This window comes from Typha latifolia, chromosome 6 (genome assembly GCF_019914945.1).
Source record: "Typha latifolia isolate L0001 chromosome 6, TyphaL0001v2, whole genome shotgun sequence".
Taxonomy (NCBI): Eukaryota; Viridiplantae; Streptophyta; class Magnoliopsida; order Poales; family Typhaceae; genus Typha; species Typha latifolia.
Genome location: NC_133091.1, coordinates 13,021,073 through 13,038,351, shown reverse-complemented (window position 1 = coordinate 13,038,351; position 17,279 = coordinate 13,021,073). Strand labels below are relative to the sequence as shown.

At 38.2% G+C, this 17,279-nt stretch overlaps 2 protein-coding genes across 2 annotated transcripts; one reads left to right on the top strand and one right to left on the bottom strand.

Moving 5' to 3' along the window:
- Nucleotides 1-5,192: 5,192 nt before the first annotated feature.
- On the top strand, nt 5,193-11,848 carry LOC140790591 (sucrose synthase 4). The gene is made up of 15 exons (XM_073140727.1): nt 5,193-5,806; nt 5,899-6,025; nt 6,118-6,269; nt 6,365-6,557; nt 6,643-6,761; nt 7,178-7,394; nt 7,487-7,582; nt 7,787-7,960; nt 8,341-8,457; nt 8,532-8,698; nt 9,729-9,953; nt 10,413-10,734; nt 10,852-11,096; nt 11,205-11,343; nt 11,471-11,848. Exons 1-15 carry the CDS (start codon nt 5,709-5,711, stop codon nt 11,507-11,509), a joined length of 2,430 nt encoding a protein of 809 aa, XP_072996828.1. The 5' UTR covers nt 5,193-5,708; the 3' UTR covers nt 11,510-11,848.
- Nucleotides 11,775-15,683, bottom strand: LOC140790592 (pectinesterase). The gene is made up of 2 exons (XM_073140728.1): nt 14,487-15,683; nt 11,775-12,743 (listed from the first exon to the last, which is right to left on the bottom strand). Exons 1-2 carry the CDS (start codon nt 15,493-15,495, stop codon nt 12,052-12,054), a joined length of 1,701 nt encoding a protein of 566 aa, XP_072996829.1. The 5' UTR covers nt 15,496-15,683; the 3' UTR covers nt 11,775-12,051.
- Between the last annotated feature and the right edge of the window lie 1,596 nt (nt 15,684-17,279).

Sequence of the window (17,279 nt, the reverse complement as noted above, 5' to 3'; positions counted from 1 at the left end):
TATATATATATATAGAGCGAGAGAGAGAGAGAGAGAGAGAGAGAGAGAGGTCAAGCTGGGCGAAGGTAAAAAGTTGACTCGTTTGGACGCTTGTTATCAACCTTCTTCCGATGTGGGTGACTTACAAAGACGACTCCACCGTGAATTCTGGCTGCTTGAATGCAATCAAGAGTTTCTTCTTCCTCGGTGGAGTGGATGCTTGGCACACATAATGACCTTGGGTAGTAGTACTGGACAGCAGGAGTGGGTGGCTGTCTCCTTCCTTTACGTGGGAAGTGCTCGTCGAGCATGTCGAAGATGACTCTGCCCTCCTTCTCGAGGTCCACAGGTTTCTTTTTGTGCGCGAGCGCCATGGTTGAGAGAAGGAGGGGAGAAGAAGAGAGGTTAAAGTGCAAACGAGAGCTCACTAATTGAGAGGTTGTGAGTTTGGTTGCAGAGAGCTTTATGGAAGGGCATGGCTTCTTATAGTGGTGTGGAGTGGAGAGGCCTGGGTGGTTGCCAAGATGACTGGTTGACTCAGGTCAACCGTCAGGTGATTCTTCTCACCACCATTTCCTCGATATTATCCATTTGTGGACCCCACCATCACCCACCCTCCTTGATTCTCTTCTAGGGTTCTTTTTGCACATCACCACTATTGTAGGGTTCTTTTTCACAAATCACCAACCATTATCCGCAATTAAGTTTTTAAACATAATTATTGTGCTCTCTCAAAAGTACTGTCTCAGTACTTTAAACTAACTAATCATAATTAATACGTAAAAGAAATTCTATTGACTGAGCAATACTTTTATAATGACAAGAACACCCTTAAAATGGATCAGATGGTTTTGTTATGAAATATAATAAAATCTAAGGGAGAAAGAATCAAGTGCCAATAGAATCTTAGTAAAAATCTAATAATCCAGGGGGTGATACGGAAAAATCCCTTCTCTCTCTCTCTCTGATTCTATCTTCTAATGCTGCAGTTGCTTCTCCGTCTTCGTCTTGGTCGTTTGTGCAGTAGAGATGCCTTCAAGAATATTTCTCTTTCTTTTTCCAACAAATGTTGGGAATCTCATACTGCATTATGGAAAAGCCTAATATTATTCATCACACCTGCCTGCCACGTAGACAGGCCGGCTGAATAGCTAAGCTATTGAGATGGCCGTCTAAAATTGAGTTAGATTCATGTTAGGTCGTAATAATGCAAAACACAAACACAATTTATTTATTAAGAATCATAAACGGGTTATCGGATGTATACTTATTTAAATTTTTGTAAGTTACTTGAATTATAAGCTAGTTTATTAGGGTTGTAAATAAGTTTTTATAAGTTTTAAAGAGAAATTCGAGTTATAGGTGAGTTATCATTATCGGGTTGAGATAATAAATATGAATACAGTGTATTTAATAATCGGGTTAGATAGATTAACTTGTTTAAGTAATATCTACAAAGAAAACTTAGCTTTTAAGAGAAAGTAATGACTCAAAGATGATTGAGATATTTTTCAAGAATAATAGAGATAGTGGCATTAAAGATCATATTCGGTCAAGATATAATCTCCATGTATCTTTTAACATGGAACTCTCACATATTAACTAATTAAAAGGAATGGAGTACTCTTAAAAAAAAAGAGTTAAAGTACACTTGTAATAGTTACTTTACTTATGGTTGCTTTGTAAATATCAGTTTCCATTATGTAAATAGAATAATGACTATTTCTAAGTTTAAATTCAAGCATCAACGCATTTAATTAGGATATATATATACCAGTTCAGATTAATATTTTGTAACAAGTTTGATTGTTTTACCTTACCCTTGTTGCACACTGAAATAATCTAGATAAAGCTAGAGTCTCTCTCTCTCTCTCTCTCTCTCTCTCTCTCTCTATATATATATATATATATATATATTAGTTAGTACTTTCGGAAAAATATTAAAATTTTAACTTCAATTTTAATTTTTGGTAGCTATCTATTCTATTCATGTCCTCTATTTGGGCTTGTTATTGGATTGGGCTCTAATTATATGCTTTAAGCTTTATGTATATTACGGTCATACTAAAAAATAGTTATACCTAGACCTCCGAACTATCTCTCTTTTGTATACCTCAATTTGAACTCTTTCTGACATAGAGACTCCTGAATTATTAAAAATGCCGACCCCGACCGCGATGTCGTAGACGAAAAAGCTAAGAAAGTTAAAGATAGATAATAATATTTCGATAAACTAAAATTTTTCTTATATAGCTGCTCACTTGATTTTCACGTAAGTAAATTACTCGTGGATGGAAAAGATAATAAATAAATAAAAGTCTGATAGTTGAAAGAGGTTTAAATCTTGTTCATTAGAAAATAGGATCTTTTATGAAAAAGAATACCATAACAAATTATGAACAATTGAAATCTGAATCGATATCATGATAGTTTCGTTGCACCTACGGAATTGTAGCATTCAAAAAGCGAACTTACTTCCTGGACCCAAAACAATCCAAGTGTCTTCAATAATTAAAAGCTTACAAAGAAATACTCTGATGCTTATCCAACTAGTTATCGCCAAATCCCAAAGTGAAAGCAATGGGACCTTATTAGATATAAACTCCCCTTATCCAAGGCATCGAATGATAGCAAAGTTACACGTAGGAAAAGATTTGTATCCACATGAGAGAATAAACAAAGGAAAATAAAGAATAAATTAAGGTTACGAAGTTTGGTGAAGGCCGATCTGATCTGATCTGATCCGATGCGCATCCGAGGATTCTGATAGTGCTTAATTGCTCTTACAATTGATTTGAAGCGTAAACTTGATTATTAGATTCATGCAGTCGATACATTGATACGCTCACTCTAATTGACTTAGATAAATTGCGAGCACTAGTATCCTTGCTAATACCATGACCTTTTAGAAAAAAAAAATCAACTATAAAAATAACTAATCAACGTCAATAAGATAGTACTTAGATAGTTAAAATAACTCATATTATATTGAGTGTTTCGAGGTTCGAATTTTAATGGCACCGATTTAATTAGACACTACAAAAATTAGTAATACCATGAATGAATGGATACTTTTAGAGAATAACTAGTAGAAAACAGTGATAGTTGGAAGTGTTTAAGTGGAATTTAACAGTGGGATGAATTTTTTTATCATTTATTTAGGAAGGGTTGGCTTCTTACTTAGGCTATTACATGGTAAAGTGATGTGGTCATCATGCACATAATTGTAGAAAAAGAGAGCATATGCTAAGAATTATCCAAATCTCTAGATAGATTCTCACATGCGGACACTACTCTTCTTAAATGCAATACCATGGGCCAATAAAAAAATTATTAAATACAAAAATCTATGAGCTGAGGTGGCAGAATTTAGACGACTAATTGTCTCGTAATTGGAGATCTACTATATTCACTTATAAATATAGATCAGATTCCATACATATATTCTTAGTATAACATGTAAGGACAAAAAAAAAGCATTAGAAATTCGCATAAATTAGGATTTTTTTTTCATATATACCCTTCTAAATTTCTTAATTATGTATATCCTTCTCTAAAGTTGGTTTTGTATAGGTGCTCCTTAAAACTTTATAAAAGTTAACTAACAGTTAAATTTTATTTAATAGTAAAAGAATAAAAATATTTTTGTTCCTTTCTTACAAATATTTTTCTTATTATTTCATCTATTTAATACATAGTAGGTTTTAAAAGGTATTCATGCAAATGCAAAATTTGGAGGGGTATATAAGCAAATAATGAGCTTTATTGGAGTATATATATATATATAATATGGAATCATACCAAACCACCTGATAAGGTATTTAATGCATTCTAATAACTACAAACCTTAAAGTTCTATGAAAACAACCAGACTAATATTTTTAAAAAGCGACACGTGGCAAGAACCATAATATTTTATACGTTATATACCTAAGATAGCTCTAGCGATTAAGATATCGCCATATGTAAATAAATGACTTGTGGCGTGTATTTAAATTGGAATTTTAGCCAATCAGATGCTGCCAAGTAATTGCTGCACTAGACCTTTCTGGATGCCTGAAACGAGGGATAAGAATTCTTCGAGATTAATAAATAAAAGAAAATTTACCAAAAGTTCCAACATTTTGCTTTTATTTACCCTTTTAACACTCTACCATATGGATAGTTATTGTTTTACCCCTATGTATTACTTGTAATGCCTAAAAATATCTCATCATTAGTTTTCTTAATGGCGAGTTAGCACATCAATGAGTTAAGTTTTAACTATAGCTGCAAATAAGTTTTTAAAAATTGAGAAAAAAAAATTAAAAGTAAACCAAATTTTAAAATAAAAGAGGGGTATTTTAAATTTATATTTTTTTTTAAAAAAGTAAAAAGTAATAGAATATTTTCAACATAACAATAGCTAATAGAAAGATAGAATAATAAATATCCATTTAATAAGGTATAAATAATAATGAGATTTTGGCTCCCCTAGCCTTCCACTTGACCACCCATCTTCTCAACTCTTTGGCTTTCATAGATTCATATGGGTTTGTTTGAATTCGCATAATTGTGTTAGGAGGAGGAGGAGGAGTTTTCAAGCCCTTTTCCTCGTCAAATATGAGATGCCAGAATTCCTTCAACATCTTCTTCTTGAATGCAATAGTTAATGTCACTGCACTCGGGGCTCTGACGGGCCACAAACTGCCTCTTTGGCTTGTTCTGGTGGCTTTTGTGAAACGAGAGGAGCCCAAAGGTCTTCATGAGGAAACCTGAATGGCTACTGGCTTGCAAGACTCCCCTCTCCAACATCTAGAAGGGAATGGAGGAGGTCCTCCTCTCACCCTCTTCCTCCCGTGTGCCTTTATGAAACTATGTTCCATCGCCCATACATTTTTATATTTATTTAATAATATTATAACATGCATGATGGACCACTCTGATCAAATTGCATCAAAGTTGTTGAAGTCTTCACAGTTCTTTCACAATCAGAGACAGAAGAGATAAGCCTTAAACCCCCTGGTCACCTTCTCCCTAACAATCCTACTAAATGGATAAGCTTTTGCTTTTATCGTTTGACACAAAATAGTCTTCCTCTTCACACCGAAGCAACGAATCTAATATCTTATAGCCTCTCTAAGGCTATGGAGTATCGACACCAAATGAAAGTCCCACCAAGTAGTTGCACGGGATTTGATGTAAATCTATAGATAAGATATTTTGGATGCTCTGTTACACGTAGGTCCTCTTTTATTCATGAATATAATTTTTAGAGATAGATCTTTTGGATGTTTTGGACACGTATTTATAATAGATATTTTGCCATATTTTGGACACGTAGGACCTAACTACCTACAAATTGTCGAGGTAAGTAATTAGTTTTAAATTAAATGTGATTTACAAAATTGTTCTCTTTAATATATTCGTCTTCTTCGAAAATAAAAAGTTTTCACCGAGTCATTCTGTATCAAAAACTCTGTTTTCCTCTATTTTGGGGGGCATTATTTGGTGCATTATTTGGTAGGGTAGGTCTTCGACGTTGGGTTGCCGCACCAAGCTTTGCCTCCTGAAAACCATGGCACCGCACCGAATTCCAATACCGCATACCACTCAAGTGACCCACTTCCTTCCTTATAAGAAACCATAGCTCTCTCCTTTTCCTTTCTTCTCTAACGAACTCTCCTGCCTCTTCTCTTCTCTCTCTCTCTCTCTTTCTGAACCACTCGCAATAACACACAAGAGAAACCATGGCGGCTCCCAAGCTTGGACGCATCCCGAGCATGCGAGATAGGGTGGAAGAAACCCTCAGCGCCTATCGCAACGAACTCGTCTCACTCCTCTCCAGGCACTATCTCTCTCTCTCTCTCTCTCCCTCAAAACCCAAATCTATGCATCAGTACGAGAAGTGCCAACTAACCGAATTCTCGTCTTTTGTAGGTACGTGGGCCAGGGGAAGGGAATTCTCCAGCCGCACCACCTCCTCGACGGCCTCGAGAGCGTGGAAGACCACGGACGCCAGAAACTATCCGAGGGGCCCTTCTTGGAAGTCATCAAATCCGCCCAGGTTCCGACCCACAACCGATTTCATAGGAAAGACGGGATCTTTTTGCTGTTTCTAATGGTTCTTGATGCTTAATTTTACGGTTTTGGGATTAGGAAGCGATAGTTCTTCCTCCATTTGTGGCCATAGCAATCCGGCCAAGGCCGGGAGTGTGGGAATACGTGCGGGTTAACGTCTATGAGCTTAGCGTCGAGCAATTGAGCGTGTCCGAGTACCTTCGATTCAAGGAAGAACTCGTCAATGGACAGTAATGATTTATATAACTGGACCCACTTTCTTTAGATTTAAGATTTGGTGATTTTAACTTGACTGGAAGTGGTTGTGTGGTGATAAAATTGACAGCTTTAATGATCAGTATGTTCTGGAGCTGGATTTCGAGCCATTCAATTCTTCCTTCCCAAGGCCGAATCGGTCGTCGTCAATTGGGAATGGGGTGCAGTTCTTGAACAGGCATTTGTCTTCTATCATGTTTCGGAACAAGGATTGCTTGGAACCCCTGCTTGATTTCCTCCGGGCTCACAAGTACAAGGGCCACGTAAGTCTAGAATACGGTTTATCTGGGATTCTTGGGTTTGTTTGAAACGCAGTGGAAATAAATTTTTGATCTGTGTGATGCGCAGGTGATGATGCTGAATGATAGAATTCAGAGCCTGTCCAGGCTTCAATCTGTGTTGGTGAAGGCTGAGGAGCATTTATCTAAGCTTCCACCTGAGATGCCGTTCTCGCAGTTTGCATATATGTAAGATTTCTAGACTGTCTTGGTTTAAATCTTTTCACAAAGAAACCCTCTATTATCATGATAAGAAACCCGTGTTCCATCTCTGCTGACTGCTAGTTCTAGTGTGTCACATTCTTCTAAGGAGAGGAGTTAATATCTTTTGGATAGAGTTTGGCAATTGATAATGTGACCATCGTAGCAGAACATGATTTTAACCTTAATTTATCACATACGTATTCCATGAAACTACGTTGTTCTTCCACATCAAGATATACTTCAAGCCAGTCCTAAGCATAAGTAAGTTTTTGATGTTGCTGATATTTTAGATTTTTCCTCAAAGGGCACTATATGTATCATATGCTTCATGAAGAGAATTGTCTGAGGAGATCATTTCCACTTTGAGCCTGTTGGTAATCTTGATTTTGATAAATCTACAGGTTCCAAGAGATGGGTTTGGAGAAAGGTTGGGGTGATACAGCTGAACATGTATTAGATATGATTCATCTCCTTCTGGACATTCTTCAAGCGCCTGATCCTTCTACTTTGGAGAAATTCTTAGGAAGGATACCAATGGTGTTCAATGTTGTGATAGTGTCTCCGCACGGTTACTTCGGCCAAGCTAATGTATTAGGTTTGCCAGACACTGGAGGGCAGGTATGAGAAGTGGAGATCATCACTAAGTTCTTGTCTGGAAATTATGCTAATAGTTAGCGGCAGTACTTTTACTTTGTATATGTGATTTACAGATTGTCTATATATTGGACCAAGTTCGTGCTCTAGAAAATGAGATGGCTCTGAGGATGCAAAAACAGGGGCTTGATATTGTTCCCAAGATTCTGATAGTAAGTGTAGTTCAACTTTCTTTTCTCACCTTCTTATTCTTGACTAAGATGCCCATTTAGACATTATTCAAACTCCGACTCCAGATATGCTTTCCTTAATCCTCAGCGAGTTTTCACTTTTCACCACCGTGGACATCTCATCTGTTACATTTAATTTATGCCGGTCTCAAATTTCTTTCCTAATTAAAGTTACTTTTTCTGAAGGTGACTAGGTTGATACCTGATGCAAAAGGGACAACATGCAATCAACGTCTTGAAAGAATCACCGGGACACAGAATACCTACATCTTGCGTGTGCCTTTCAGAAATGATAAGGGAATTCTTCGGAAATGGATTTCAAGATTTGATGTATGGCCTTACCTTGAGACATTTACTGAGGTGATTCTTTTTTCGCTTTTTCATATTTCTGTAGGAAGCGATTTTTTACTTGTTGATTGTTACAACTGTACCTGGTATGCCAAAAATTTGGATTCCTAAGATGTCCCTGGATTGCTTGCCCTTAGAATCTTTGAACATGGCATTACAGTAGCGATAATTCTTTCTTACTGCTGCTCCTGCTATTTATTCTTTCATATAGTTGGTTTCAGCTGTTGATAATTCTCTTAGATAGCACTAGAAAAATTTGTTTAATTTCAGGACATATTGTTTAGCTAGATTTATGATGAGAGGTCACTTAGTATTACTCTCTTTGACATTGCTATTTAGCATATCAACATGGTTACTATGTTGGCACTTAATGAGTTTAATTCTATCTTTAGGATGCAGCAAGTGAAATTGCAGCAGAGTTACAAGGCGCTCCAGATCTAATTATTGGAAACTACAGCGATGGAAATCTTGTTGCATCTTTGCTATCTCACAAACTAGGAATTACACAGGCATGCTCTGGACTTGAATCGTCACTATATGTTCTGTATCAGTTTCACTGATCCGATTTATAAACTCTGTACAGTGCAATATAGCTCATGCTCTAGAGAAAACAAAATATCCAGATTCTGATATATACTGGAAGAAGTTTGAGGAGAAGTACCACTTCTCGTGCCAGTTCACTGCTGATGTACTTGCTATGAACAATGCTGATTTTATAATCACTAGCACCTACCAGGAAATTGCTGGAAGGTTCTTCCTTGCTGCCATATTGAGTATTTTAGTTTATGATTTACTTAATCAGCTGCAGCTTTTTTTGCTGGATAATTAATTTATTTCTTTTAATTGGTGTGGGTCAGTTGAGTTATCCATGTTTTATGTTAGTGTATTAGTAGCCATTTTTATCGTTTTGTTTTCCTGTTATCATGCTGTCTTTTACAGTCAAGTAGATTACCTTTTCCAATTTATTCAAGTTGCTACATGATTTTTTTTTTTGTTTTTGGCAGAGCTATTATTCTCATTTATATAGTTTCGATTCTGATGAAGCTGCATAATTTTCTGGCATATATTAAATCGCAACTTTTCTTGTTTTCTAAGTTAATAGATATCCTGTATGCTCACATTAGGAATAGATGGAAAATCATTCTGTTTTCTTTTAGTTGAGTGTTAGGTTTGCGTTTGGCTAATGAGATGCGTGTTTGCACCTGAGCACGATAAGTTAGCTGTTTTTCTAGTTGTCATTATATGTCCACTCACATCTATGAACTAGTTTGCTGTGCCATACTTACTGCAGAAGAAATGAGCCCATCTTAATCTTGCAGGATCCCAGAGAAACATGGACTAATTATAGATAAACAACTAGTTAGTTCCTAGCTCCATTTAGACTTTTAGATCTATATTAGGTGACTTGATATTCTTCTTTTAATCATTCACCGCACAGTATGGTTGTCATCACATCACCTAGTGGTAATTAATGCATTGCTTCATATCCCATGACTTACAAAATTTACATTATGAGGAAGGCAAAAAGAGAGGAAGAAATGTACCTTTGATTGTGGAAAAATTAATGTAGTCTTGACAACAGGGAAGCTGTATATATTTAAGGACCAAATGACAAGAACCTAGCACCAGTTTCGGTAAAGCTTTGACCCTTTATTTTTGAAAATAAGTTGGAATAATTTTCTTATTATAAATCCTCAACTTGACAAGCTAAATATCTGCTGCGACTCTTTGGTGTTCAAAACTACAGTGGAACTAAAGGTAATTATGTTCTTTTTCTCAGCAAGAATACCGTTGGACAATATGAAAGCCACACTGCTTTCACTCTACCTGGTCTGTACCGTGTTGTTCATGGAATTGATGTTTTTGATCCCAAGTTCAATATAGTATCCCCTGGAGCAGATATGTCTATATATTTTCCACACTCCGAAAAGGAAAAAAGGCTCACTTCTCTTCATGGTTCAATTGAAAAGCTGCTTTATGATCCGGAGCAAACTGATGAGCACATGTGAGTACTCTATAAAGACCATTTAATTACTAGCTATCTGGTATTGGTATTGGATGTAAATATTTATCATTTTTCAATTTGTATACCTTAAGATTATGTAGTCATTCTTTTAATACTAACACACATCATGAGCTATAGTTACCAATTCTTTCGGGTAGATACCTTTGGTATTGCACCTGATTGTGCTGATAGATAAAAGTTTAGCACCAGTTAACTCAGTTGTTATTCTGCAAATGCCCACTGTAAGGTTGGAATCTCTATATATCTAGATAACCTTTTTCCAATTTTGAACCTCTAAATATTTAGAATCAGACACAAGGTTGGAGAGCAATTTTGGCTAAACAAATAGCTTTTGACAAAGGAGCAAGTAGTAATTGCATTATCTTGCTGTTTCCACTATATACTGGTACTAAACTACTAATGCATATTTGACGATATCTGTTATGTTACTTTTTACAGTGGTATGTTGGATGACCGGTCTAAGCCCATTATCTTCTCCATGGCAAGACTCGACCGGGTGAAAAATATAACAGGGCTGGTTGAGTTATTTGGTAAATGCGCTAAACTAAGAGAGTTAGTAAACCTTGTTGTTGTTGCTGGTTACAATGATGTGAAGAAATCTAGCGACAGAGAAGAAATTCAAGAAATTGAGAAGATGCACCAGCTTATAAAGACATATAACTTGTTTGGCCAGTTCCGCTGGCTTTCTTCCCAGACAAACAGGGCACAAAACGGCGAGCTGTATCGCTACATAGCTGATACTCGAGGTGTCTTTGTTCAGGTATAGTCTTTGATTTATTCTTGTAAATTCTATGATACCTTTTCTTACCACATATTGTAAAATTTTCCTCTCATTCCTACTTACTGTATCATAACTCGTCTCTTCTCTTCACTGCAGCCTGCGTTTTATGAAGCCTTTGGTCTCACTGTTGTGGAGGCTATGACTTGCGGTCTCCCGACATTTGCAACTTGTCATGGAGGTCCAGCAGAAATTATTGAGCATGGGGTATCAGGTTTTCACATTGACCCATATCATCCTGATCAGGCTGCTGCTCTCATTGTTGACTTTTTTGAACAATGCAAGAAAGACAGTAGCCATTGGAATAAGATATCTGAAGGGGGGCTCATTCGAATTTATGAGAGGTCAGTATTTGATGTAGTTCTTGAGTGTCTGTCTGGCTTGCTTCTTGTTTTCATGTTACAGCCCTCACTATTTTATGAATACTTATGTTTCTGTTTGCCATTTGGTAGGTATACATGGAAGATCTATTCTGAAAGGTTAATGACTTTGGCCGGAGTTTATGGCTTCTGGAAGTATGTATCAAAGCTTGAAAGGCGCGAGACACGACGTTATCTTGAGATGTTCTACATACTAAAGTTCCGGGACCTGGTGGGTATCAACTGCCATGTTTTCTGTGAAAATTTATTTTAATGAGAATCCCCCTTCTGACATAACAAAATTCCTTTCCTTTGTCATACCATGTCTCATTAACCTTCCTAATTTCTTGCAATCTCAGGTGAAGGAAGTTCCTCTTGCTGTCGACGATGCACACTGACTGCGAAGTTCTAACGACATTTCAGAGTCTGCAGAACCAAATGTATATATACCTAGTATCGTTCCCGGCGGTGCAGCAGAGTATACGTTATGTTACGCTTTGTTGAGTTTTCCAGAACTTTGCTTACCATCTTGGTGCTCCAGTGATCTCAATAATGATCTTCTTATGCTTCCAGTGATGTTGTAATGAGATTGGTTGGGTATTCCATCAAGAGATAGATTGCCTACCTCTCATCAATTCCAGATATGTTTTGTCCCTAATCATGTGTTTCTTTCTGTACATGAGTTCAAAGAGAATAAAATCAAGAGAGCCTGGTGGTTGTTTTGGTATTGAAAAACATTTGTAACAATTTCCATCTTCGAAGCACTTCATTTTACATCAATCACCTATTCCTTTTCGGAACCAGAGCTTGGAAATAATCTTTTTAAGAGTGCAATTCTTGCACTCATTCACGAAATAAATATTCCACACTCTACTCCAATGAAAACTCTTTATTCCGTTGATCAAAGACGCTATTGAATCAAATCAACTCCACTCTTAACCTACAGCCCTGCGGTAAAAGGAAAGGAGGTTGCTCCCAACCACTGATCACCTTGTATGAACGCCGCCACCGTGAAGTTACTCGCATCGACGGAGCTATTGATGACATGATACCCGGGCCAAGTCACCCGGTTCGCGGTATTGGAACCCGGTCCTCTGTTCATATACTCCCCATAATACAGCGTATCTAACGCGAAATTACCATTCCATTCTAACCATCCTTTAGGATCTATGAGGCTATCAAGCATAGATTGCATGTAAACCGTCCTTGAGTATTGCTTCCATGGCCTACCGAGGAACGTCGAGAAATTCGACTGCACTGGAATAAGGTCAGCAGCTGCAGTAACTTTGCATTTCTGGATCACAATGCCGGTGTTCTGGTTAGGGTCTTCTCTCCCCTGAGCAGTGAAGACGTTCTTCTGGTTCGGGTCGGGTTTACGGGCGTATAAGTTGCAGTTTTGGAGCACAACCGCTGCATCCCCAAAGACGAAGTCGATGGTTCCATAAATATCGCATTCTCGGTAGAATTGGCGAAGGGAATGCACGTATAGTGTGTCTTGGTACCCCACAAAACTGCATCTATAGAAGGCTGAGAGATCTGAACCGGTTCTTAGGGCTACAGCTTGGTGCTTGCTTGCCCCAGCCGAGTTCTCGATTGTTATGTCTCGGGCTAGGAAACCATTCCCAACCACAGCTGCAAAGATGCACAAAATTTATAATCAAACCTTTGTTTTTGACCAAAACCAAAAAATAAAAACCCTCAACTTTTCTTCTTCTTCTTCTTCTTCTTCTTTTTTTTTCTAAAATAAGAGTGCATGGTATTCTTTAGCGAATAACTAGTAAATTTTGAAAAGATTAAGCATTCATAAATTCATAGAGTGAGTCTATGAGTATTTCATATGATTGGTCTTATTCCAAATACAGTGGGGAATGTCTGTCTACTTGTGCATCTCTAGGCTGTTTCTAGTCTCATTACAGTACTACCTGCTACTCTCCAACAACTACCTACTACTCATCACTGATCCTTTTTACAGAAACACCTGCACTACTCCACTAACTTTTGCTTCCTCATAATTTGTTCCTATGCTCACTATTACTATCCAACACTTACCTACTACTACACAGATTTTCTATCATCAAACAGATGAAAACACTATGCATGATTTACTCATTCAAGAAGAGCTAGCTAACTCTCCAATCGCCTGTGTCTCCTTTTGTTTCCCACTGCAGCTTATATGTACAAAAGAGCAATACATCTAATCTTAATGGCGTACCCCAACTGACTCAAAATCACACTTATAACGGTTTATCAAATTCCTTATCCTTGAAGTAGTTGGGAGGGTGGTGTGCATTAAAAGCATGCATGCCAAATTTTATTGCTTTCTTTCCTTAGCTATATCAATTGGATCACACGGCTACCAACATATCAATCACGATCTCTTATCCTAATCCAAGCAATCTTTTATTATATCCATTCTATTTTTTTTAAAAAAATTATTAGCGAATTGAGGGCAAAAACGACATATGAGGGGCTAGCACGGTAATCGAGGCCGACAGCATACTAAGGCAAAAAGCGAGGAGGACTCGCGTGACCTCCAGGACAAAGGTTTATCGTACGGTCTGATTTGAGACAGGTCGAGCGTGCTGCTCAGAGTAATCTTAACTCTAATTACGTTTACCACCCTATGCTTAATAATTCAAAACCAGAGGGTGTGCAGCGTAATTTTTCCCTTAAATATTATATAACTTAAGACGCGAAACAAGACAAATTATTTTGGTGCCTATCACAGGCGGCCAAGTACCCCAACCGCAGGAAATTCCTGCAGACACACGATCGACAGCTATCGCTGGATCGAGTCGGGCTCAAGAATAAATAAAAAAAGCAATCACGTATTATATTATTATACTCCAATTTGGGGGGTTTTAAAACTTTAAATAAGCGTTATTCGTTACTACGAGCTAACAGAGTACTACTAAACACATGCATCACGATGGAGACTCTTCTCTCTCATCCTGATTACCTCATGCACGTTATGAAAGTATATATATGTATATATATTACTAATTACTACGGTACTACCTAGCTATTTTGCATTTTGCACCCACTCCACTTTTCTCCAATATATACCACAGGCTTCCAGCTATACTTGGTGCGGCTCTTTACAAGCATTGATTAGATGAGATAAAGGACTTGAAGAAACAGAGCTCCATCATTGCTCGATCTTAGAAAGATATTCTTCACTAAGATTTAAACCATCGTACACTAGAACTATTAATGCAACAATGCACTATTCTCCATTCGTGTTAAGACTAGTAAAACGCACCTACATTTGACCCTTATCACGAATATTTTAGAGAAGATTAGGTGATTATAAAGCGAGGTGGTTTTCTTGCAAAGGAAATAGATTGTAGGGATGAAAGCGAAAAAATAACTGACCTAGAGTAGCCGATCTGAAGGTGGTCCAGCCATCGACGACGTTCCTGCTCGCCTTGATCACCGTTTTCCCGATCCCATCCCCAATGAACATTAAATTCGTTTTGCTTTTCCCAACCTCCACATTTTCAAAATAACCCCCGGCTTTTATGTATATTATGAACCTCGTGTCGCTGTTGTTCGGCGCAGCCGCCACCGCCGCCGAGACCGTGGTGAAGTTACCGCTCCCGTCCTTCGCCACCACCAGATCTACCTTCGTGGTATTCGCCGCCGACTGCAGGAGTTTGCGGTCGCCGCCCGACACCCACCTCGGGAAACCCCCCGCGAGGCCGCCGTACCCTTCGAGGGCCTCCCTCCCCCGGAAACGGCGGGGCAGGCGCTTGACCATGGCGAGCGAGTTGCTGACGAGGTGCACCACGTGGTGGAGCCGCCCCTTGATGTACGGCCGCACGTTCGCCGAGGCGGCGGTGGTGAAGCCATCGAGGCACGTGTACTGGTTCGTCATGGCGGCGGAGAGCACTGTGGCCACGTGGGCCACGGATCTCGAGGCCGCGGCGGAGGAGTAGGAGTAGGAGGAGGAGTTGGTCCCCCCGAGATCCACAATGGCGGACTGGAGCTCGTCGAGGGACTGGTCGAAGAGGTCGAGGCAGTCGAGGAGGGCGAGGCGCTCGCGTCCGTCGAGGGACACGTGGCGGAGGTAGGAGGAGCAGTTGGAAGCCGATGATCGTACGGCGGAGGCGGTGCGGTGGACCGCGGAGCATATGACCTCGGGTAGTGTCTTCTGGGCCAAGTTGGGAATGGAGAGGAGGGTAGAGACGCAGAGCTCCGGGTATAGAGTACCGTCGCAGTGCCGGGAAGCAGCCACTTTCTGGAAGTGGGAGTGGTGGTGGAGCAACACCTGGTGAGCTTTCTCGGGAGTTATTCTAAAAGGTATAGTGGAGAGGAGTACTAGTAAAAGGAGGAGCAATGGAGAGAAGAGCAAGAGCTTGCTTTTGTTGGTTAGAGGTGGCATTGTGATGGAGATGGAGATGGAGATGGAGATGGAGATGCATAGGGGAGGGAGGAGAGAGAGTTATATAAGTGACTGAGGGGTGTTGGAATATTAAATTGGGGAGAGATAAGGATGTGGGGTTTGGTGGTGAGAAAAATTAGCATTTGAGAGGAAATGCTTATGGTTATTCTTGGCCATAAGCTAGCCTTGAGCTGCTTTTAAGATTCTCTTCCTTTTATCATTCGTAGTATACTTCTTAGTACTGCCAATGAGTAAGATGGACTACGTGAGACCAAAAAAAAACATGATTACATGGTAAATTTATACGGAGTACATTTAATTAGTTTTTATTTTATCCAATCAATTTCCGTGATCGATGCACGCAAATTGATTGGAGTAATCAGAGAGGTATATTTGCTGATTCGTTTGACTTTTGGTCAGCTTCAATTCATGCACCTGGTTCCCTGACAATGAACTTTATTATAGCTCTCTCTCTCTCTCTCTCTCTCTCGCTATATATATATATATGTGAAGTTGGAAGCTTGCAGTTGGTAGCTAAATAGGGGAGCGGATCGATTCATGATATCTAGTATAATATTAACGTTGATCTCTTTTAATAGCGCCGATGACTATATATACAAGCCTACGTAATGGGAGCTTAAATACAATCCATGGGAAGATAAGAAAACGGTCGTTAATTATGTTCAGTTTGTTTTCATATTAGTCCCTCGTCTTTATTTTTATAATATGCTATAGGTAAAATACTAGACCAGCCTAAGAAATATACTCGATTTAAATGAGGGTTAGATTTTATATTTTTAAATGATAGATAAATCTAACATGATTTAAACTCGGAGATTTTAGTTTTAATATTACTATTCTAAAAACTTATGCCGTAAGAAAATAATATAATTTATATTTTTAACAACTAATATGTCAAAAATGTAACGTAATAAGAACGCACGGCTTGCCACGCAGAAATGCTAAACTTATGAGCTAGGGCGAAGATGTTGAGGATGGATCTGCCATTGATGAAGGCCAATTGATACTTTGAGAACCAAAGGAATCCATCACCCTTGTTAGCAGCAGAGTGCTTTGGCCAAATCCACCATTTTTTTAAGTAAACAGTCACCAAACAGTATTATAACATGGCAAAAAGGATCAGAAAACCAAACTGCTTTAAATTAATCTAAATCTAACATAATCGAATCCAAATCATATCAATGAACAGAACCGACACTCTTTTGTGACTCTTATATTGCCTCGGTTTATTTGCCATGGTCCCCAGGATCCACGAGATTTTATTGCAAAAAATTAAAGTAGATAAATTAAAGGAGAGGTGGACCAATCCGTGTGGGGTTGACTCTAGTAGTGACAGGGGTCCCTCCATGTTATTATATCCATCTACCAATCAGAAATCGATAGGATTTTTTTTTAGTGCATTCTCTCTCTAACTAATTCACTGTGTATAAATTTATGAACAATGAGTCGATGCTAACTAATTAGTTATTAAAATAATTCTCATCTGTTGGTAAATTAAAGAGTATATTAGACATTTTACTATGTGATTAGATTAATTGATAAGTAAATTAGAATTTAAGTATTTTTTTATTCCTTATCCTTATAATTGTTTCCTTAATAATAGGAGTGACAACTTCTACCTATTTATTAGTATTTTTATTTTTTTATAAGAAAATAGATAGTTAAGAGAAAAAAATGACTAGTTTATCCTTATAATGCAGAAAAGTGATCGAGTACTTTAAATTCTTAAATTATGAAAGAAAATTTTATAGTTATTATTGAAT

What these genes read in the sequence shown, in the direction of transcription:
- LOC140790591 (XM_073140727.1), top strand. Translation starts at nt 5,709, where the DNA reads ATGGCGGCTCCCAAGCTTGGACGCATCCCGAGCATGCGAGATAGGGTG. An exon ending in AAGTCATCAAATCCGCCCAG is followed by an intron (nt 6,026 to 6,117) that starts GTTCCGACCCAC and finishes TTTTGGGATTAG; the next exon opens with GAAGCGATAGTTCTTCCTCC. An exon ending in CTCGAGGTGTCTTTGTTCAG is followed by an intron (nt 10,735 to 10,851) that starts GTATAGTCTTTG and finishes TCTTCACTGCAG; the next exon opens with CCTGCGTTTTATGAAGCCTT.
- LOC140790592 (XM_073140728.1), bottom strand. Translation starts at nt 15,495, where the DNA reads ATGCCACCTCTAACCAACAAAAGCAAGCTCTTGCTCTTCTCTCCATTG. An exon ending in CTTCAGATCGGCTACTCTAG is followed by an intron (nt 12,744 to 14,486) that starts GTCAGTTATTTT and finishes GCATCTTTGCAG; the next exon opens with CTGTGGTTGGGAATGGTTTC.